This window comes from Notamacropus eugenii, chromosome 5, assembly GCF_028372415.1.
Source record: "Notamacropus eugenii isolate mMacEug1 chromosome 5, mMacEug1.pri_v2, whole genome shotgun sequence".
NCBI lineage: Eukaryota > Metazoa > Chordata > Mammalia > Diprotodontia > Macropodidae > Notamacropus > Notamacropus eugenii.
Genome location: NC_092876.1, coordinates 399,899,406 through 399,923,612, shown reverse-complemented (window position 1 = coordinate 399,923,612; position 24,207 = coordinate 399,899,406). Strand labels below are relative to the sequence as shown.

The 24,207-nt window shown below is 42.5% G+C and overlaps 1 protein-coding gene across 3 annotated transcripts in view; it reads left to right on the top strand.

Moving 5' to 3' along the window:
• The first annotated feature begins 842 nt into the window (after positions 1-842).
• Positions 843-24,207, top strand: part of CHST7 (carbohydrate sulfotransferase 7) — a 66,923-nt gene continuing 43,558 nt past the window's right edge. For 2 of the 3 annotated variants that reach the window (XM_072614552.1, XM_072614553.1), the window contains exon 1: positions 843-3,820. In XM_072614552.1, the coding sequence (XP_072470653.1) occupies positions 2,346-3,820 (1,475 nt within the window). In that variant the 5' untranslated portion in view covers positions 843-2,345. Of the gene's footprint in view, positions 3,821-4,347; positions 4,472-24,207 lie in introns of all 3 variants that reach the window. The other variant, XM_072614551.1, reaches the window with a different exon arrangement.

The following is a 24,207-nucleotide window of genomic DNA, read 5'->3' as shown; positions in this document are numbered from 1 at the left end:
TTTTCTTTGGCATACACCTCTAAATAATCTTACCTTTGTGAACCATTTAAAAATTCATACAAAATACACACACACATATACATAAAAAATAAATATCCTGGACTAGTTCCAAAGAAAACCTAATATAACACTTCAGATGCTGGAGGTTAGGAAGGCCTAATTGTCCTGGGATGAAACCTATGAATTAAGTATCCTTTGATCCTCAAAATATCTGCACATTTTGCTGAAGAGGAAACTTAACTTGAAAAGGTCTAGCGACTTGTTAATGGCCAAAGAGTCAGTGACTGGCCAAGCTGGAACTGGAATCCAGTTTAGGGATTGTCTATCACACTAGGCTGTTGCCCCTCTAAAAAAAAATCATATTTCAGCAAACTATTCCTACCCCCTATTCTTCCATGGGATGGTTGAGATTTCTATGTTTCATCTGTTGTCGAGTTACTTCAGTCCTTTCTCACTCCCCTTCTCCCCTCTTTGAGGTTTTCTTTCCTTCTCCAGCCTACTTTACAGATGAGTTAACTGAGGCAAGTAGGCTTAAGTGACTTACCTAGGATACACAGCTAGTAAGTGTCTGAGGCCAGATTTGACCTCAGGAAGATGAGTCTTCCTGACTCCAGGACCCCCCATTTTGCTACCTAGCTGCCCACATTTCATTGAAGTAATAAATAAATCATTCAACTCTTCTGATCCTCAGTTCCCTCATCTGTAAAGCAAGGATAACATGGGCACTATTTCTTGTAAATCAGTTCCGGATTACTGTGAACTATTAATTGTTTTTAGTGGCAAGAGACTACTATAGTATAGTAGAAAGTATACAATACTTGGAATCAGAAAACCTGCATTTGAATCCCAGCTCTGTGGGTAAGTCACTGATAGTCTCGGACCCTACCTTTTTTCTTGTAAAATCAGAGCTGAACTTAATAATCTTTACTAAGGTCCCTTCCAGTTCTGAATCCTATGATCCTATAACGGAGATTCCAAACCTCTGAAAACAAACCCAGTAAGAACTTGTCTACCTTTCTCGTTGTCTTCTACATGCTCTTCTATTGGTTATTTCAACAGCATTCTGTTTGGTGGTTCCGGACCTGTAGGATGGGAAAATGGGGGGCCATCTCACTATTTCTGTAAAAGTACTAACATAGTCAGCTGTAAAAAAAAAAACAAAATCTAAAACAGAAGTCTACACAAAGTTCCAAAGGGAGGAGCTTTAAACTACTGCTTGTGAAGCTCTATATATCCACCCATTTATATCTATCTATCCATCCCTTTATATCTATGTCTATCTATCCATCCATTTATATCTATCCATCCATTCATATCTGTCTATCCATCCATCCATTCATATCTACCCATTCATCCATTTACATTTATCTATGTTATCAATGTAGGTATGTATGTATCTATCTGTATCTATCTATCTTTGGGACTGCAAGTACCTTAGTTTTTATCCTAGGGCAGTGGGTGGGAGAGGAGTGATGCGCGTAAGTACGCAGACACCCGAGGCTGGGGAGGCAGGAGAGGGAGCGGAAGAGACACGAAAATGATTGGTCGGAAGTCCAGCCCAGGGAAAGTTTAGCTGCAGGCCTTTCATCCATCCATTATGCAGATCCCCACCACACCGCACCTCAAACTGTGAGCTCAGCCTAGAGCACATGCTCCACCACCTGGCGTACGCGGAGGCCCGGGCTCCGAGAAGGGTGGGGTTTGTATACACACTACCCCGCTTCCACCCGACCGCTGGGTGTGGAAAAGTGAAATCTGGCTCTCGGGGCTCCGGCGGGTGACCCCACCCCCAGCGCCCCGCCCAGGTCTTCCTGGGCTAAGAGATTGCGGGGCCCCCAGGAGGGCTCCCCTTCCACCCTAGAAGGGAGCAGTTGTCAAGTCTCCCCCCATATGTGCCCCGCCCCCCCGCAGGCACAGGGCGGAGTTGCCCGAAGGGGTGGGCGGAGAGAGAGGGCAGGAGGGGAGGGACGGCCGCCGCTGGGCTCGCCTCCCTCTTCCAAGTTTCGCTATGTGGTTGCACTGCCCGCGTCCTCCCGCTCCGCTAAGTGAGGAGAAGCCGGCCGAGGGGAGCCCAGAGGCATGGCCCGAGGGGCAGCGCGGCCCGCCAGGAGGTGAGAGGAGAAAGGGAGCCGCAGCGGGCAGGACCGCGGGAAAGGGGCGCCCTTGTCCTCCTGCCTCTCCATCACCCCCTTCCCCGCCCGCCTCTTCCTGGTTCTCGGGCGGCGACCCGGAGCCCCCGACTGGGGGTGAGGGGGCCAAGGGCAGGGCAGCCTGAGGAGCGCCAGGGGCAGGAGCGGAGGAGCGCTGGGGGCAGGAGCCGCGGGGCCGGGGCGGACAGCACCGACATGAAGGGGCGGCGGCGGCGGCGGCGGCAGCATCGGAAGCTCGTCTTCTTGCTCGTCCTGTACACTCTGGTCCTGCTGCTGCTGCCCTACGTCCTGGACGGCCGCAAGGGCGGCGAGGGGGCGGCCGGCCGGCGCTGCCCCAGCCTTCCGAGCAGCCTGGGAGTGTGGAGCCTGGAGGCGGCGGCGGCCGCCGGGGAGGAGGCGGAGGCGGAGCGGACTCCCACTTTGATCCGGGCCGGAGGGGCAGCCTCGGGGAGCCTCGGCAACGGGAGCGACTCCTCCCGACGGCCGCCGCCGCCTCCGCGCGAGAAGCAGCACGTCTACCTGCACGCCACTTGGCGGACAGGCTCGTCCTTCCTCGGGGAGCTCTTCAATCAGCACCCCGACGTGTTCTACCTGTACGAGCCCATGTGGCACCTGTGGCAGGCGCTCTACCCGGGCGATGCGGAGAGCCTGCAGGGCGCCCTGCGCGACATGCTCCGCTCGCTCTTCCGCTGCGACTTCTCCGTGCTTCGGCTGTACTCCCCGCAGGCGGACCCCGCCGCCCCGGCCCCGGCCTCCGCCAACCTCACCACGGCCGCCCTCTTCGGCTGGAAGACCAACAAGGTCATCTGCTCGGCGCCCCTGTGTCCCGCTGCGCCCAGGTCGCGGGCCGACGTGGGGCTCATCGACGGGGCCGCCTGCGAGCGCAGCTGCCCGCCCGTGTCGCTGCGGGAGCTGGAGGCGGAGTGTCGGAAGTACCCGGCCGTGGTGATCAAGGACGTTCGCCTGTTGGACCTGGGCGTGCTGGTGCCGCTGCTGCGGGACCCTGGCCTCAACCTCAAGGTCATCCAGCTGTTCCGTGACCCCAGGGCGGTGCACAACTCCCGCCTCAAGTCCAGGCAGGCGCTGGTGCGCGAGAGCATCCAGGTGCTGCGCACCCGCCAGAAGGCGGACCGCTTCCAGCGCCTGCTGTTCGCGCAGAGCGTCGGGGGCCGCCCGGGGCCGTCCCTGCTCCGGCCGCAGCCGCCCGGGCCGCGGGCGGACTTCCTCCTGAGCGGGGCCCTGGAGGTGATCTGCGAGGCGTGGCTGCGGGACCTGCTCTTCGCCGGGAGCTCTCCTGCCTGGCTGCGCCGCAGGTACACCCGGCTGCGCTACGAGGACCTGGTGCTGGAGCCCCGCAGCCAGCTGGCCCGCCTGCTGCGCTTCACGGGGCTGCCCACCCTGCCGGCCCTGCAGGACTTCGCCCTCAATATGACTCGCGGCTCGAGCTACAACGCCGACCGACCCTTCCTCATTTCGGCCCGGGACGCCCGGGAGGCGGTGCACGCGTGGAGGGAGCGGCTGAGCCGGGAGCAGGTGCGCCAGGTGGAGGCCTCCTGCGGCCAGGCCATGCGCCTGCTAGCCTACCCGCTCAGCGGAGAGGAAGGGGCCGCCGACCAGGTGCGGCAAGGGAAGCCTTCGGAGAGGAGCCGCGGGACGCAGAAGCGCCCCAGGTAAAGCCCCTGTACGGCCATGGTGCAGAGAGGGACTGGCGATCTAGTCCTGGAAGACTAGCTCAGGGCGCTTTCGAGTGAGAAACACTGTTATTTTGTCAAGAAACAAGCTTTCCCCTTCTTCCTCCAGGCCCTCCCCCATTTGCCTGGAAAGAAAACAAAACAAAATCTTTTTTTTTTTTAACAAGCAAAACAAATGACCACATTGCCGGTGTTCAAAAGTGGGTGTCCTCGATAGCATCTTAGATCCATTACTCCCTGTCGGGAGTTGAGCCCCCTTTCCAATAACTTTTTAATGCTCTGAAAACCTCACAGTTTTCTGTGGGTCTCGGATTTCTCATCTGTAAAATGGGGCGATTGGGCTAGTTGAGATTATCTTCCTTTTCTAAACCCTTGGCATCCCTCCTCCCACTGTGGGAACTTTAAAGCAGGGGAAGTAGAAGTTTGGGAGTATTGTCAAAGTTTGTCAAAGAAAATTCTTGTTAAAGGACTCTTTTTTTTTTCTTCTTTCTCTTTGTAAAGTTTAGATGCCAGGTGGATCCTCCGGCCATTTTTCTGTTTTGTAAGTCCTTGGCTCTGTTTGTTATTGTTGTTAGGACCTGCTAACCAGCCCTGATTGAGCAGAATGTGTTGGCAAAGAATTTGGACAAAGTAAGGAGTCAATTTCTTGTTCGGAAGGCTGATTTCAGACATTTCCCCTAATTGACAATTCTCTTAGCTGGGCAGAGAATGCTTTTCTCACGTGTTGTAGAGCAATGCAGAATACAGTATTGTAAGACTGAGGATAAAGATGAGGAAAACTAGTGGTGGGTGGAAGGAAATGACTTGTATTTCCATTCATTATTTTATATTGTAATGGAGCATTCTCCTGGGACCCAAGGGCAAGCAAGATTGAGCCTTGAAGTTGGTCAACCAAAAGAGTTTTGGGTCGGGATCTGTTACTGGGGATTTAGGATTTTTAAAGTCCCAAGGACTGATGTTTTTCTAAACTCATTAGATGGTTTCCTCAGTCAGTTTCTTTAGGGATAGGGAAATCCGCATTCTTTCCCAACTTCCTGGTTGAAGAGAGGTCGAGCACTTTTTTTTTTAACATCTCAACATCCTTTCACCAGTTTATCTTTTGCTTTTCTGATTATAACTATCATTTTGATTATTTTGGTAGGCTTTTCTGCCTTTGCAGCATTCCTCCTCCCCACCAACTTTTATTTAAAAGTCAGCTAGTAATCTCACGTTTTTACTTTAAGATTTGTATTTGTGGCAGCACTGTAGTGGGGTCAGGATTCTGAATTCAGAATCCCATCTCTTCATGGAATGTGCTTTTGGAACCCTGAGAAAGTCACTTAACCACAGTGGGCCTTAGTTTCCTCAAACATAACATGAAGAGGTTGCACTAAATATGGCCTTTAAGGTACTTTTTAGTTCTAAATTTAGGACCCTGTGAGGTCAGGGAGAGGCATTGGTAAAATAGGCTCTCTTAGAATCAGTCAGCTTGAATTTTTTAAGCTCCTATTTTTTTGCCTCTCAGGCATTGTGCTGAGTGCAAAGAAAGAAAGGCAAAATAGTAATATAGAAATATAAAAAGGCAAAAAAATAGTTTCTAATCTCATGGAACTCATAGTCTAATGGAGGGTAAACTTTATTACAACCAAGATTATGTGTGTCTGTGACATAAACTGGAGGTTCTCCAGAGGGAAGGCACTAGCACTAAGGGTGATTATGAAAGGCTTCTTGTAGAAGGTTGGAATTCAGCTAAGATTTGAAGGAAGTCAGAGAAGGTAGGAAGTGGAGATGAGGAAAGGAGAGTGGCCTATGCTGGGGGGTGTGGGGGGAGACAGCCAGGGAAAATATTTCAAATTAGGCTGAGAGACAGTTTTAGAAAACTGTGAAGTTCTTTGGTGGAAATATGATTTCAGAACTGTGGTGATCCTTCTCATTTCCTCACTAAGGAATTACTGCTCAGCTTCTGTACACAGCTTTGATGACTTCACTTTATTTGGGGCTCTACAGTTTACAGAGTGACTTCCTCACAACAACCCTAAACAACAGCCTGTCTTTCCCTGACTTTTGTAGGCACAGGAATTTTAGAGCTAATAACCTTTAAATACAAATTTATAATTAAACAACTTAAGTCATAACCTTTCAGTGCTTTAGGCCTCCAAGGCTGTGTGTGAATTACAGAAAAGGTTTCTACCTGCATTTCCTCTCTGAGAGTTCCCTTTATGAATGAAATCACAGATTCACTCTCTATCCTTTTTATCTATAACTGTAAATACAACTCAGGGTTGTAGAATTGAAATGGAAAGGAAACTCTAAACCTGCAACTTTGCCCTGCTGTGTAACGGATGATTAGAGCATCTTTTTGTCCAATCTGTTTATACAAGATTACTGGGTGAAAAGGAGTTATGGTTAAGATGTGATAACCAGTTCCTTCATCGATGGCCTGACAACCAAGACTGAGGAAACCTTTGGAGCTGAAGGAAAATCATTTAAGTTTTTCAGACCATTGTCAAAGTACAGACCCTCACTCATATTTGCTTTTTTTTTTTTAATCAGCCATGTTAAAGGATAAACTTTGCCTTTTCTGTGGTGCCTCTCCTTCAGAACCTCCCCTTCCCCCCATGTCAAAGATCAAGCTCTTTTGGACCCTTCTGGTAGGATTGGGGTTTTTTGTTCCTCTTCTTTGATTTCATTGTTGTATGGAAATGCTGATAAGGAAACTTACCACAAATTCAGGTCAGCAACTGTGCTGTAGTGTATTATAGCTTTAGAGTTTTCCTGAGACAGTAAGATGAAGAGACTTTCCTAGGGTCACCCAGCTGGTTTTTTAGAGCATTGGCTCTAGAGTCTGAATGCCTGGGTTAAAAATCCAACCTCTGATTTTTATTATGTGTGTGACCTTGGAGAAATCACTTAAGCCTTCCTGCATCTCAATTTCACCTGGAAAATGAGGAGGTTGAAGAAGGGAGCCTCTGAGGCCCCTTCCAGCTGTGCCATGCTGTTGAAGCCATGGGAATAGGTGAAATTATCAAGGAGGAGAATAGAGAGGAAGAGAAGTAATGACAGAAGCCAGAAGAAAGAGGAGGAACCAACAAAACAGAGAGGAGGAATAGAGAACTAGGAAGAGAGAAATCAGAGTTCAGTGTCAGCAAATCCAAGGAAAATAGAAAAGATGAATGTTGACATGGTGGTCAACTTCAGTAAGTACTCCTGAGAGGTCAAGGAGGCTAGAAAAAGGCGACTGAATGGGATGGGGAACGAGATATGCTAACTAACGTGTACGATCTTGGGCAAGGCAGTAGGAGGAGTCCGGAACCTCAGCGGTACACTAAATGCTCTATATCACTAACCACTGGCCTTTCACAATACCTATGGACACCCACAGACATAAACATATCTCTTTCCTTGAGAAATCTCTGTCAGCAGCCCAATGAACGTCCGAGATGTCTGCTTCAGGCTGACTAAGGGGCTGTTTTTGTGGCTATTTTTAAAGCTCTCCCAAAAGACCTTTTTACCCTTTTAGTAGGAAGGTAAATCCTTGTCAGAAGGTGGTATTTCATTTAAAAAAAAAAAGATCTTTGCCACACCAGAATAATAATATTCAAAAAATATTATACCCTTCACAGTAGTCTGCATGGGAGGTTTCTTTTGTACTCCTGTGATAACTTCCATTGCTTCCTGTATTTTTGAAAATTTACTGTGGGACTTGCGCTCAGTGCTTGTTGCTAGCATGTTGTTTTGAATGTTCTTAGTAGTAATTATTTTTTTTGCCTTTCAAGGCTTAGTCTGATTTTTTTTTCCCTGCAAAGGAACCCAAAGTCATTTAGACTCAAATTGGATTAATAATCGGGGTAATATTAATTTTGATTTGAAGAAAAAGAGGTGGCATGAGGAAGCCTATTTTTCTTATGTATGAGGCCCATAAGTTGTCTCAAGGGACAGTTTGCATGAAATACAAATATTCAGCAATACCTCCAGCAGCTACAACATCCCTGGAACACAGATATTTCAGCTTTCCAGGACAAGAAAAACCCACCCTCATTTGAAAGCATAAGTTTGGGTAATGCTTATTAAAAACCTCCCTCATTCCCATGTAGTTCTGCCACTTGTATACATTATAAATTATATTATAAATACACAGTTGGATTTTTAGGTACTTACTATACTCATGTAATAGGTGACCTTGCCTAAACAGCTCTAATGTTTGGGTGTTCTTTCCATTGACAAAATGGTTTTTGATTTTGAAAAAAGTCCAATTTTGGTATGAGATTTTTAAAAAATATCTTTCATCAGGGCAAAATGGTAGTAGAGGCAAAGGTACCATTTTGACACTTGGGTATTTTCAATAATCAGGAAGCTGGAATATAGTGAGGAGTCAACCTCACATTGAGGTATGGGTGGAATTCTTGTCATAGTAATAGCTGAGATCAACAATTGTGGCTTCTCTCTTAACTTTGTTAAGGAGTAAGGAGGTCTGTTATCTGTCACAGCTTGCAGTGAATTGGTTGGAGGAAGAAGATGTAAGTTGCCTGGGCTTTTCTCTGCTCCCTGGCTTTCTATTAAACAGCTATCCTTGTAAGCGGTGCCATCTTTAGTTGTCCTGATCTGTATCTCACCGTTGGACCCAGATGGCCCTGGAGGAAAGAGTGAGGCTGGTGCCTTTGCACAGCCCTCCCTCACTTCAATTCAATTCACTTGCAAGTCGTGACATCACCTTCCTGATGTCATGGTCCTCTTCGAGAATGAAGGACAAACAACCACAGTCCCTGTAAGGGCTGTTGTAAGTTTCCTGGCTTCCTCCCTTCTCTGGGAAGGAGCTGCTGATCATGTGAGTAAGAAGTGCCCCGGTTGGAATTAAACAACTTCTGCCCCAGTATTTGGACAGTGAATTGTTATTTGGAAAGAACACAGAAGCAGGAGGACTTTTTCAGGAGCTAAACAGGAAGCACCCTAATTGGCTAAAAATTGCCAAGCTCAGCAATGTTTCATGAGAAAGGGTGTTCTTTAATGCTTTTTCCCTTCTCCACAGGCCTGTTGCCAACAGCTGCGTCTGTTGTGCTTTGGAGCCTATGATGTTCAGGCTGAAGATCTAGTCCCCTAGTAAGTGCTGAGATGGAAATCCTAGCTGACTGAACATTTTAAAACTGGAGGATTAAGAATCATATAGAATAGGACTAACACAGTGAATTAATTTCTTTTTTTACCCAGAAGTTAACAAACCCCAAATAAACCTGGGTATTTCCATATACATAGCAGAACAGAAAAAGAGGATTAACACATTGAATTTCAGGGCTAAACACAGAGTTCTCGGATTCAACAGATTTTATTTTTTCAACAGTGAGAAGCTTTGGTATAAAAATGTATCCTGAGAATTGCAATTATGGTGGTGGAGAAATACTGTTTTCCTTGTTGATCTTGAACTTCCTTTTTTGAACATTATGTTAATGAGACTTGTCCAGAATACCACTTCTCCTGCCTGGTGTGTAAGAACAAATGGCATAGTGCATTGTGATCTTGAGGATGATGGTGGGAAGGCAGTCTGAGGCAGGCCAGTCCAAACAAGTCTTATAGCGGGTCTGTGCTCCATGGGCCAGGAAGGGCTGTTTGCTGCCAGCACTTTGAGATTAACTATTGTTTAGACTGAGTTGCAGATATCTTTAACTATACATTGCACATGCCCAAAAGTAGTTACCTGTAATACTGGGAAATAAGCCATGGAACAAGTCTGAAGTGTCTTGGAATAAATATATGGGTACTGTGGCATAAAAAAGAATAACATTGCCCTGATGTCCTGATTTAATATTCTTTAGGACTCACTGAGATGCCAATCTTGAGGAATTCAAAAAGATGAGAGGTTAATCTGAGGATGCCATTAAGTGACTCCTACAAAAATAAAAGCATCAAATTTTAAATATGAATGAAAGTAGATTTTGCCCCAGAGGAAAGCCATATTTTTTTGTCATATGTTCCCAAGAAGGGAGTTGCTCTTCAAAGAGGAGAGGGCTGTTGAAAAAGTATCAATGCAGAAACACATTGCTTTAGGGGGTCTTCTCTGCTCATTTTTCCTTGCTTTAGTAGAAGATGAATTGTAAGTGCAGGAGAAATAGTCATTTGCTTCACACCTAGGTAAGTCCTAGTAGGATTTACCCACTATCAAAACAGAGATAGCCCTCAGGGGACTGAGACAAGTTGGCCTGAGATGATGGACTACTGTCTTTTAGCAACTAACCTCTTCTCTGCTGTGATGACTTCATAGATGACTGGCTCTTTCCCCCTCCCAGGGGTAGTGTTAGGGAGAAAGGAGAAATTAAAATGTCTGAACTTGGCTGTTTGTTAACAGTCCTCACTGTTTAGAAGTAGACTGAGGGAGTGGGAGTGGAATTGGGGTTACTGGTTTGGACAGGGTGATGATTGAGTTTAGATCTGCAAAAGGGACCTTTAGAGATCATAGAGTCCACTCCTCTCATTTTCCAGATGAAGAAACTGGGAGTCTAGAGAGATTATAACTTGCCCACAGTCACACAGGTAATCAAACTCAGGTACATTCATTAAAAATGTCCTATTTGTGGAGTAGAAAAATCTATACCAAAGGCCTGTCACTAGTTGATCCTGAAATTCAATTAAGCTAGTTAGTCAGTAAACATTTATTAAGTCTCTACACTGTGCCAAATGCTGGGGATACAATGAACATCAAAACTTAGGCCTTGCTTTCAGGAAGCTTATTTGCAAGTACATGAAGGAACTAAGGGGGGAGACAACATGCAAATGCCTATTAAAAAAACAAGGTAGATACAGGATAAATAGAAGATAATTGGTAGAAGAAAAACACTAAAATTAAGGGGAATCAGGAGAAGCTTATAGAGGTGTTATTTTAGCTGGAATTCAAAGGAAGTCAGGGAAGCCAGGACGCTTTTGCAACAGCTAGTGAAAGTTCCTGGAATCCGCAGGGTGATGAATGTCTTGTTCAAGGAACTGCAAGGAAGCCAGTGTCACATGGATTACACAGTGGTGGGGTGTAAAGTATGAGAAGACTGCAGAGAAGATGGGTTGTGGCAGATTTTAAAGGACTTTGGATGCCAAATAGAGTTTACTGAGTGGGGTGTTAGCATGATCATAGCTGTCCTTTAAGGAAGATCATTTAAAATTATTTTATTTTATTTTCAGGTCTGTACTTTCTCTCCTATATCTTCCTCTCTCCCCATACCTCTTTGAGAAAGCAATGAAAACAAAACTCACTATAAAATATATATAGTCAAGCAAAGTAAAACAAATTTCTACATTGTCCATGTCCAAAAAATACCTTGCTCCCCTTTCCCCCCCATTCCTTTCTCTTTCCACACAGAGTAGCTTTTTGACATATATGGTACTTTGTGGTACCCTTTACATTCAGGATCACACAGCTACTCTGAAGCTGCATTTGAATTCAGCCTGAAATCAGCCTCTGATTTCTTATCCCTGTGTTCTCAGCCCCATGTTCTTGTCCCCTACGCCATTTAGCATAAAATAAAGCAAAATACAGAAGGTTACAAAGGAAACAAGTTGTATTCATATAAAGGTGTTATTCCCATCCAGGTTCACAGATCTCTTGAAATCTACTCATGGATCAAGACCCTCTGGTATTCAGCACAGATTAATCCAGCAAGCAGTAGTTAAAGGCCTACAACATACAAAGCACAGTGCTAGGGGCTGGTGATACAAAGACAAAGCACAGTAGTCCCTTGCTTGCAAAGACTTGATCTTTTATTGGGGAAGAATCACTGTCACAGTAGCTTGGCAACTAGGTGAGGCATTCCTTGACCATGGCAACTTGTGAAAGAAGTAAAAATATTATGTGCAGGGGACATATGAACGGTACAAAAATGTTTAAGGCAAGGCTTTCTGCTTTCATGAATTCAGGAAGCAGGGAAGATAAGGACATCACAGTATAGTCTAAAGAGCATTGCTTGCTCTGAAGCTGGAGACCTGATCATAGACCTGACTCACTACTTGACTACTTGGGCGTTATGGGCAGTTGCTTGACCCATCTCTTCTGTTTACCCATTTGTAAAATGAGGAGCTTGGGCTAGCTCTCATAAGATCCCTCACAGCTATAAAAAAAATGATATGATTCTGTGCATATAGACAATTATAAGTTAGTATATGATAAATGCCCCAAAGTGGAACACAGGAGTTAAAAGAATTAAGATTTCCAGTTGAGGTGATCTCTGAAGACTTTCTAAAGGTGGGATAGTATTGGAGTTGGGTCTTCACTAGGCACTATGAAGGGGACAGATGGGTATTTAAAGTAGAGGGAACCATGTGAGCAGCAGAAGTCAGGACAGCTTTGGGAAACAGCCGTCTCATTTGGTTGGAGCATGAAAGTTTGAGTTTAAACCAGAGGTTCTCAGATTTATTGGCCTATTGCTTCCTTAAAAAAAGAGAAATTACTCAGTGCCCTCCAGGAAATCTACTTTCTTTAACGCTTTAATGTTTTTTTTTGAAATTTACATCATTTCAAAAAAATAGAAAATACATATTTTTAAAAAGACATCTTTAAATTTAATGATTTATTGTAAATTTGTGGGGTTTTTCCTCTATTGAAATTTGATGGTGCAATATTGCATCATGTAACTGTATAGTATAGTATTGTATTATAGACAAGTCATTACATGCACATATTCTTGCTGATGATTTCTGGACACTGCATGGCACTCTGGCCTACCAACACTATCTTGTTAAGTCCTGTCAGTGGACTTGACCATTGATCAGTTAGTTTTAACTCATTTTGTGTGTTTATTTGGAAAATAATGTAATCACCACTACTTTAACTCTGTTACATAACAGCTGTAACATGTACAAATGGTTTTTCAAAATATTTTTATCTCTTCTTTCCTTATGCTTCCACTGCCCCCTTATTTTTATTCAACACCCCCCAATTGCACTGAGGCAACTGCTGCCCCTTTGGATTGTTCTAGCACCTCCCCTTGCCCCCCCCAAAGTGGGGATATATCACCCAAAACTTTGAAAGACCTTGAATGTGAGACTGAGGAGTTTGAGTCTTATTTCCCAGGCACTAAGAACTTTTGAGGTTTTTGAGGAAGGAAATGACAGGACCAAAACAATGCTTTAGAAAAAGATTATTGTAGTGTTCAGAATGGGTTAGAGAGAAGAGTCACTGTAGCCAGGGAGACCAGTTAGGAAGCTATTGCAGTAGTCCAGATAAGAGGTAATAGCATGTGAACTAAGCCAGTCAGAGTGACACAGATACGTGAAACACTTTGAAGGAAGAACAGTTAGGGCTCAGAAGAGGGGCAGATAGAGGCATCAGAAAATACTACAAGATTTGGAGCCTGAGGGGTGGGAACCATGAGTACCATTCATCAAAATTAAGGAAGTGAGGAGAGGAATGGGTTTGGTTTTAGACACTGAGTTTGAAGTCTAGAAGCACATGCATTTAGAAATGCATCACTGTGGCAGAACTGGCAAGATAGTAGTGCTGGGGATATAGATTTAAGAGTTATCTTGAATAGGTGTGTTAGTTAAAGCTTTGGGATTAGGTGGCATAATGAAGGGAATACTATCTGATGTAGAAAGGGGAGAGAATTTAATACAGAACTTTGTGGAATGCTCACATTTAGGCAGATTTGGGGAAGATGGGACCTGAGAAAAGGTTATTAGATTTGGTAATTAGGGGAATCATTGTTAACCTTGGGGAGAATAGTTTTGGGAGACGTTGAGAGGGAGGAGGATGGAAGGAAGCCATGTTGCAAGGGGTTGAGGAGAGGGTGGCTTAAGTAATAGTTGTGTGGGCAGACTACCCTCTCTGGGGGTTTGGCAGTGAAAAGGAGAGGAAGGATCCTCTTGTGTTGGCCAACTAGTTTAACTGAATGAGGGGTAGAGTGATTAGATCAGAGCCTGGGCAAGAACTGGCTCAAATCCAAGGACACAAAATCTTATAATGCATCTGATAGCTTAAGGGGAGTTGTGAGGGCTACTCTTCCTCTTTCCCTCTTTAACTTTCTTGATAGAAGATAAGGACGCATTCTGACGTTTGATGATGAGTCAGTCTGAGAATAAGGTAGAAATAGAGAAGAAATGATGGAAAAGATGAAAATGAGGATTAATTATAGCTGCCCAAGAAATAAAAGGCAGCAAGATTTTGATATGAAGGTACGTGTGGCATTTGATTGAAGATAATATTTTTTCCTTTAAAAAAATTGCATTTATTTTTCTCTTCCTCCTATTCCTTCCCAATTGGAAAAAAAAAGAAAATCAAAGCTCTTGTAACAAATATACAGTCAAGAAATGTAAATTCCTGAATTGGTCATGGCCAAAAATGTGTGTCTCATTCTGCATCTTGATTCCATCACAATGCTAGCATGCATTAAGTTCTTAACTGTTTGTTGACTCTGGAATCATGATTGGTCATTGGATTAGCAGAGTCCTTAAGTGTTCCAAAATTGTTTTCCTTCTTACTATTATTATTGTTTAAATTATTCTCTTAATTTTGCTCACTTCACTCTTCATCAGTTCCTATGTCTTAGGTTCTCTGAAATCATCCTTTTCACAGTTTTTTTCTGGAGCAGCAGTTTTCTACTAAATATTTTATTACTATATTTTCATATAGCCTAATTTGGCCAGCCATATCCCATTTGATGGCTTCCAGTTCTTTGCCACTATAAAGAGAGCTGTGAAGCTAATATTTTATCAAAGATATGACTCGGGTAAAGCTTGTTAATGCTGCATAATAAGGATAAATTATTAAGGCACACTACTCAAGACTCATGTTAGTGGCATTTGAGGAGTTATGTCTGCTAGTCCCTTGGGAAGGGAAGAGGGTGGAATCTGGTTTTATTAATATAATGACCCATGTCCAGTCCCTTGGGGTGGGGGATTTGGACTCTGCACGCATAGCTACCTTGTTAAACCATAGCCTTTGAGGTGGGAGCACTTTCTGATCCCATACAAGCTAAGATAATTTTTCCTTAAAGGTATTGAAACCATGGTCTAAACTTGGTTGGCTCAGGGGATTTAAAGGCTCAGGTTGTCAGCATCACTTCTGGATCAGATTGAATACAAAACAGCCACAGGTTTACTGTGAAAGAGCTTCAGGTGCCTTCTCTGATCTTGGCAGATTGATCACAATAGGTAACTAGGGGAAGGGTGCTTGGCCCAGCTGAATGAACTCCTGGGGTCCTCAGTGAGTAGTCTGGTTGAATAACTTTCTCCTGTTAAGTAAATTTCCTTTTCTTAACTACTGAATAATTTACTAGTCTCATTTTGTTGTAGTATTGAAACTAAATGGCTTGAGGATTGACCTGAGTCCTATCCCAGAATAGCCTCTATTAAGTGTTATGGAGATTTAATAAAGCCCTTAGATAAATTTAGATGTAGTCTAAGTGGTTGTGTTAAGGTGTTGGATCCCTGAAATAGTGACACGCAGGTCCTGCCCAAATGAATTCGACTCAAGCCTTCTTTCAGTCAAAGATAAAAGCAAAGTTTGTTAAAGATCCGCTATATTGTGTAGCTCTTAAGGAATCTGAACATTTGTAGCACTCGTATTGGCAAGCCGGACAGATTAAATGTGAGTACTTTCTTTTTTTTTTTTTAAATTAAATTATTTTATTTGTTTTCAATGTTTGACAATCACTTGCATATATCTTAGGTTTTTTCCTCCTCCCTCCTCCTCATTGCCCCTTCTCTCTCCACTCTCTCCCTGAGATGGCGTACAATCTTATATAGGTTCTACACGTACTTTCCTATTAAATACATGTTGCATGGAAGAATTAAAATGAATGGGAGAAACCATAAAATAAAACAAAACAAAACATAATCCAGAAGAAAGTGGTCTGTTTCTATCTGCGATCCAATTCCATAGTTCTTTCTCTGGATGTGGGTCCATTGGAAATTTTTTAAGTCCGTGCATTTCAATGAAGTACTAAGTCTACCAGAAAAATTCCTTCTACATTGTGATTGTTTCTGTGTACAGAGTTCTCCTGGTTCTGCTCCTTTCACTCAGCATCAGTTCATATAAGTCCAGGCTTCTCTGAAGTCTTCCTGTTCATCATGTCTTATAGCACAATAGTACTCCATTACATTCATATACCACAACTTGTTCAGCCATTCCCCCCAATTGATGGGCATCCCCTTGATTTCCCGTTTTTGGCCACCACAAAGAGAGCTGCTATAAATATTTCTGTACATGTGGGACCCTTTCCCATTTCTGTGATCTCTTTGGGATAGTGTTCCAGAAATGATATTGCTGGGTCAAAGGGTATGCACAGTTTTGTACCCCTTTGGGCACAGTTCCAAATTGCTCTCCAGAATGGTAAATCTGAACACTTTCATGGAAACAAATATGATCTTATATACAGAAAGACTGGGAGGGATCCAGGGGTGGCCAAGTAGTCTGGGGTGTCTTGAGGAGGAGTCTAAGGAGAATCTTGATGGGACTGGGGTGACTAGAGGTCAGATGCCAGGAACCCAGAGAATGGGATTTTGATAGGATCAAGGGTGGGAAGTAGCCGGAGGCAATCTAGAGGTAACAGACAGTGGAGGGCTAGGCTAGATTAAGGGGTAATAGACATTTTGGCACAGCGAGGATTCCAGGAGAGTTCAAGGGGGTTCCCAGACTCTGTATGCCATCAGCTGCACAAAAGAGGGAACTTCATGAAGTATAGCCAGTTCTGTTATAATGTGATATATGCATTACTAAAAAGGCATTTGTGCTACACACAATTGCACAAATCTCCTGGGGTTTATGGGGGGAAAAATGGGATTAGGGATGTAACACTCAAAAACTTTGTCAGTACACGTTAAAAAAGATAGGTATTTAATAAAGAATAGTGTCAGATAATTAAGAAATACATAAATATTAAGTAAACAGTAATCCCTTCCATGACTTTGAACTGTAGCTGAACCTGCACCCCAACTCCTTTAGGGTTGGTTTGGCAAAGGTGACAGCTATGAATGAGAGCTACCTCGGTGGGAAGCAACTCTGGGACACTGACCTGTAACCATGACTGAAAGGGGTAGGTGGAGTGGGTACATGCCAGCCAGCTCTCCTCTGCCCATAGCATCTATTGCATCAGGAGATATACAATAAATAGCGTTCTTTCCCTTGAAAAAGATCAGAAGTTAACTTGTGAAAATGTGTGTCAGAAAGGTTGCAACTTATGGGTTGTGATAAAGTGGTGTAGCGTTCTTCTTTCTCACTGCTCGTCCCAGACAAAATCATGCATTAGGTCAAAATGTGCTCAAATTTGTTCCCTGCTATGTCAGTTGAGTGGGAATAATTTGCACTTTCAAAACAAGCCTTACAGTAGAAGGGAATTTTGGGTGATATGGAGAGGGTTAAGGACAGAATTTGGAGGATGATGAGAACTAAAGCATCATAAGTCACAGAGGTGGAATTTTCAGTGTATGAATTAGAATTTCAGTTGAAAGAAGTTTTTTTCCTTTGTTTTGTTTTTTAAAGAACCAGGGAGAATTGAGTCTGGAGGCAGAAGGAAAAGAGCCAGTAGAGAGGAAGTGTAGGTATGAGAGGAAGAAAAGAGTGTGACTCATGGAAAAAGAATTGAGAAAGGATGAGGTCAAGCCTGTAAGTAGAGGAACAACTTTTCTGCTGAAGTAAAAGGGGAAAGAAAGAAGAAAGAGAACATGAAAATAAAGAGCATTTTGAGGTGCTGAGAAGCGAAGTTGAAAGACCAACCACTACAGGAACAGAGATGAAGACAAGGAATGATGAACTGAAGACTCAGTTGAGTTGGTGGTCTTATGATAGACTTAGAACTGATATTTCATGAGGTTCTTCAGCAATGCTAGAACCCAATGACTTGGGATAGATGTTGAGGGTCACAGAGCATTGAGAATGACAAAAAAGGCAGACAAGAGCATGATGAATTCAAGGACACTTGAAATCGCATCCAGGCGCGGGGAGTGAGACGAGTGAAACCAGTAGAAGATTGATACATTGGAATAATAAGAAGCAGGAAGACTGACATTAAAGAGTGGTTTCAGTAGGTTTGCACATGGGAGAGGGGAAAACAATTTACATAACAGTTCTAGGAAGGGATTAATGGAAGCAAATACCTTGGGATCCTCTTCGCGTCTTCCTTTTTTTTGGTTTATTTCCATTCCCAATTATGATTGTTGTTTGTGTATTTATGTTTTTCCTCTCTTTGTTTCCTGCCTTTTTTATAAAGATTAGGGTGGTAAGAGATAAGAAGTTTAATACCAATTCAGTGTAATATGCTTTCTAAATTCTTATCCTTTCTTGGTTTTTACCATATTTTATTTTTGAATTTTTGGTTCTGAATTTTGGCTGTAATACTTCTGGGTGTTTTCACTTTGAGTTTTCTTTAATGAGGACTGGTGGATTTTTCCAATTTCTACTTTGCCCTCTAGTTCTAAAAGATCTGGGTGATTTTCTTTTATTATTTCTTGAAATATAAAGTCTAGGATCTTTGTTTTTGGTCATGGCTTTCTCTCCCCAGTCTCTTTTCCAGGTCAGTTGTTCTTCTGTGAGATACCTTACATTTTCTTCTAAAGACTGGAGACTTGAAAGCTTTGAGTGCTCCCCAACTGTAGACTCAGGGCAAAATCTGATCATTGCTTTTCTTATCTGAGCTTTGCAGGCTTCTAACTTAGGTTTGAGCATCAGCAACATTCTTCTTGACTTCTTTCTGATTGAAAGTTCTAGTAAACTGTTGCTGGACTCAGCCACTATCAATCAGCTAGAAAGTTCTGCTCATTCAGAGTGACGGAATTGCAAATTCCAATTTGGTGTGGGATTCCTTCCCTGACTATTTCACTTCAGGTCTCAGACTGGAATGAAGGTTGGAGCTGAGACCCCATTCTGCTCCTGGGGTCAGAGCTACACAGCTACTGTTTGCTTCTGAATTTGTTCCTTGATTACTACACAGTCTAGGACCTGTTGCCATCCCTTACCATGGAATACTGTCCATCCTGGATCTGTGACTTGGAACTGGGTAAAGAAAACAGAGCTGCCCCTTGGCATCTATTCCCACATCCTACACAAGGTCAGGGCCTTTCTGTATGGATCTGGGATGTTGCCTTTCCATAGTGCACAGCCTTGGTTTTCTTTCAGTTCCTGTGCTCTGAAATGCTTCCAGTAGTGCATCCCTGATCAGACACTATCCCCAAAGCCCACTGACCTCTTTGTCTTGCTATGCTGGAAAAATTACTGTGATCTTATTTTGGGTTTTCCCAGTCAGGACTTGTTCTGGTGATTTTCTAGATCTTTATGGAGGAATTATATTAGAGATGCTATACTTCTTTCTTCCTGTGCTGTGCCATCTTGGCTCTGCCCCCAGGGAACTGAGATCATAAGTGGCAAAATAGATCTGCATTGCTAGAGGGAGTTGCTTACTACATGTGTGAATCACAGATTGGACCAAAAAAATAATAAAGGAAAAGGAAAGAAAAAAAATAGATGTGTGGCTAAAGTAGATAGTTATTGGAGTTCTTTTGTCAGTGGAGATAATGAAGTCTCCAAGGATTTTGACATGAGCCCAAAATGTCACAGTATAGAATGGAGTATAAATGTATTATGGAGGCCATTAGACAAAGATGTGGCATGAGCATATGGTGTGGACTTCAAAAAGAGATGTGGTTGAGTTTGCTGGGGGAGGACATTGACCTGGAAGTGGAGTCAGCTGATTTCTCTTATTTCACTGAGTTGGGGAAGTCAGGAAAAACCATAAAAAGTAGTTCCTTTCCAGAAAAAAGACGGGGAACTTAGTGTTTGTTTTTCTCATTCTACGACATACTAGAGGTGATTACAGTTAAATACTATTAGGATTATCATTCATTCCCATTAAATTGATTCCCCCTCTAAGTACCTAGGTATAAAGCTATGTTGAAATATTTTTTTCAAATAGAAAAAGCTCTGTTTAGACTGTAAGACTGTTTAATCTATACTCTAGTTTCAAATCTACATGGCATCAGTCTTATACAACTATCCATTGACAAGTGTGATTGGTTTAGTAATAGTTAACAATAATAGCTAGCATTTATATATACTGCTTTAAGGTTTGCAAAACAGTGTACAAATATTATCTCATTTGATCTAACAACTCTGGGAAGTAGGTACTATGTGTTATCCTCATGAGGAAACTCAAGCGGACAGGTGAAATGATTTACCCAGGGTTGTACAGCTGCTAGTGTCTGCAGCTGTATTTGAACTTGGGTCTTCTTTTGCCTCCAGGACCATCCATTGCAGCATCTAACTGCCTTTTGCTTTATAATAGTGCCTATAGTGGATCCATGGTTTCATCTGGTGGGTACTCCCTCCACCAGTGCACATCCCACTCTGTCCTTTCTTGATCATATTTTTCCATAAAGCTTCCATAGAGATACTGCTCAATGTGCCGTAAGATTTCATTTTTGAAACAAGTAGAATGTTGGCTCCTCTAGGGCAAGAAGTGCAAGCCTCTTCCCCTCCCCTCCCCCCCTTTCCTATTCCCAGTGTCTAACAGTGTTTGCTGGGAACATAGGCAGTCAGTAAATGTTTACTGAATTGAATTAGTATAGTAGGGTTACGGCTGAAGCACTGGGACGGTCGATCCATTGGTCTTCATTTCCCCTGTGACCTGCCCTTTTTTTTTTTTCTCCTTTTCGGTATTTAAATAGGCTCATTGAACTTTTTCACTGTGGTGGTGTTAGAGGGTAGATCTAATGCCAGTAAGATGTTAATTCAGATTTGATGTTGGGATGAAATGAGGCACTTTTAAGTCATTGAACAGTTAATAAAAGGAGGTTTTATTTACTTTGCCCTAACACAGCCTTGCACTTACGTTCTGTAGAGGTCTTTCCCCCATCACCTTCTAGCATCTCCTGGTCTGGTCATCAGGGCAGAACATGATTTGTGTGATCTTCAGACATTTCCAATTTGGGGGGGATCCTAACTTCACATGGGTGGGACTTACGGGTTTTTTTGTAACCTTTTTTCCCCCAATTACATGTAAAAACAATTTTTAACTTTTTTTTTTTAAATTTGAGTTCCAAATTCAAATTCTCTCTCCCTTTTCCCCTTCTTCAGAAGGCAGGCTGTTTGATATGTTATATATGCAAAGACATGCAAAACATTTCCATATTAGCCATGCTGCAAAAGAAAACACAGACCCTTACCTCCCCCCAAAAAAATAAAATAAGAAAAAGTCTGCTACAGTGTGTACCCAGACTCTGTCACTTCTTTCTCTGGAGGTGGCTAGCATTTTTCATTATGAGTCCTTTGAAATTATCTTGGATCATTGTATTTCTGGGAATAGTTAAGTCATTCACAGTTGATCACTTTACAATATTGTTGTTACAGTGTACAATGTTCTGGTTCTGCTCACTTTGCATTGGTTCATGTAAGTCCAGGTTTTTCTGAAAGCATCCTGCTCATCATTTCTTGTATTCCATCACAATCACATGCCACAATTTCTTCAGTCATTCCACAGTTGATGGGCATGCCTTCAATTTCTAATTCTTTGTCCCACAAAGAGAGCTACTATGAATCTTTTTGTACATATAGGTCCTTTTCCTTTTTTTTCCCTCTCTCTGAGATACAGACTTAGTAGCAGTATTGCTAGGTCAAAGGGTATGCACAGTCTTAGAGTCCTTTTGGTATAATTACTAATTATTCTCCAGAATGGTTGGGTCAGTTCACAATTCCACCCAGTTTATGCGTGGGACTTTTAATACCCTTAGGAGACCAGGAAAGTTGCCCCAAGGAAGACAGAAACTTTGTTTTGTCTTTTAGGGAAAAATAATTTTTGTTGTGACAATCAACTCCTCACCTCCCCCCAAAGTTAAATATGGTCAAGGCAAATAAATTCATTGGCCATGTTAGAAAAAGCCTGTCTCATTATGCACCTACTAGGCCACATCACCTTGCCAGGAGGCAGGAGACATTGTTCATCATTAACCTTGTAGAGTCTTGATTGGTTACTGTGCTCAATAACAAGTTTTCTGAAGTTTTCCCAAGTTAATCTTTACATCATTGTACTCATTGTGTAACTATTTCTTCTGAATCTACTCATGTCACACTGTATCAGTTCATTCATATCTCAAGTTCTCAGAATCATTCATATTTCTCATAGTGGAATAACATTCCATTCCATTTCACATACCACAGTTTGTTAAAATCCCTCGATTTCCTGGGCACTCACTTATTTCCAGTTCTTTGCTAAAATTAGATGCAGAGCTATCAATATTTTTGTATAGATGGGTCTGTTCCTTTGTCTTTGATCTTTGTGGAATACATGCCTAGTAGGCATTAAGATCCCTTATATACTATAAATAGCAAAGCCAGGATTTGAAGTAAAATACGTTTATATTTGGAGCTTATCACAGTTTAAGATGATGGACTAAATCAGGGGTGGGGAATCCACCGCCATGAGGTATAATGTGGCCCTCTAGGTCCTCAAGTGCAGTCCGTTGACTGAGGACCAAGAGGGCCACATGTAGCCTTGAGGCCACAAGTTCCCCACTGAACCCAATTTCTACCAGGCCACTTTCTAATCTTAGTAGCAGTCTTGTTGAATGGAATCCTCCTTCCACTAGTTTATAGCTTTGGGTTTATCAAAAATTGGATTGCTTTACCGGTTATCTTTTCTATTAACCAATACCAAATAATTCTAAGGGGCCACCAGGCTGCCTAAGCAGGGAGCGTACTGGCCCAGGTTGGAAACAGAAAAGGTCAAGGTTTCCATGCTGATGAGTATTGGAATTGAGTCCAGTATAACCATTATATATCCAGCCTGGGGGAGACAGAGACCCCATCTTCCCACTAAAACATTCCCCCCCCTCCAAAAAAAAGGGGTGCACATCAAAATATTGACTTTTGTTTATTGACTATTGGCTAAATGTTTACTGATATCTGAAAATGTTTTATCTCATTCTTCACTTCTCTGCTAACGAATTGATTATTCTGTTATTTTACCGAAGCTATTGTAAATTCAGAGCTGATGATCTGGGATTTTCTAAGTAAACCGTTTACGTAGTCTGTAAATAGGTCTGATTTGTTATCCTTTGCCAGTTTCATATTTCTCTCTCTGGTCTTGTTGCTAGCATTTTAAGAATGTCAAAGCAGGGCCCCTTTACTTATGGGGCACATGTCAGAGTTTCACAGTTGCAAATACAACTAATACATGGTTTTACATATAGAGTGAGACATAAACTAGTTTTGACTTTACTTTTTGACATTACTTGGGTAATTTTAAAGTGATTCTTTTTAAGTCAGTCAGAGGAAGAGAAACATTCACACACTTTGGTGACATCTACATAAACTCACGACAAAATATTTTTCAGCTGAGGATATCAGTGTCTCAGTGGATCAGCTTTGTAATATACACTATAGCATAATGGGTGCATTTGTAGAACTTAGATACTAATGGTGAAAGTTTGAGCTAATAAAAGAACCCCCAAAGTGAGCAAGTTTTGAATTTGAAAAGAGGAAAGAAACAGTTTGTGAATTATTTATTTTTTGTGTTAATGGAATGACATAGAACACATAAATGTCACATTAAAAAAAAACCCAAAACTATTTTTATACATGTTCTGAAAACTTCACAATATACAGAAACCCTGATGAGACCTGAAATTCATTGCACTAAAACAGTTTTTTCAGTCTTTTATCATACTAAATATCTTTATATATATATGTATATATATTACTGTTGACTTTTGAGAGAAGTAAAACCTGCATTTTGCTCAGGGAGTGAAAGTCTAGGCAAGTAGAAGAAAAACATTTTTATCATAGAGTATATAGCAGCTTAATTTTTAACTTTAATACTTCATCGTCAAACTTAATAATGAGAAACTAGTGTGGTGAACGATAATCTAAAGTTTAGAACTTCAGTGATGGTATCTTAATTTTAAACCATAGACACCAGAGGTCAGTCCTGACAGAACCTCCAGAGCCTTAAATTCAGGTATGAGCAGAGCTCTGTCTTTACTCTTGTTTTCAACCTGAAGGTGACCGGGAGATGGGAACCTCTAGCCTCTGAAACATCAGTGTGGCAATCTCACTAGGAATGCATACTTTTTCAGATTTAAAGATAATCCTGATCCAGGAGTTATCTTAACCAGCTGCTTTGGTATAAATAGAGGCCAAAAAGCGCGTCTTTCAGGGGATAGGAATAAGGAGAGTGACAGGAAGTATGATTTCATGGGGAGAAGGAGAAAGTTCTCCAACCCATGCATTTCAGCAAAGCTAACTTCTCCTCAAGGATAAATGATACGTCTGGGGTGAGAGTGATGGCCTGTTTCAGAGGTAGCCTTTGAACTCAGCTCTTCCTGGCTTTGTGGCCAGCCCTCTATCCAACAAACTACACTACTGCTCATAAAATCTGTATGGAGGATAAAGGGACTGGTGCTTGCACTGGATCCAAGATGCAGGGGGA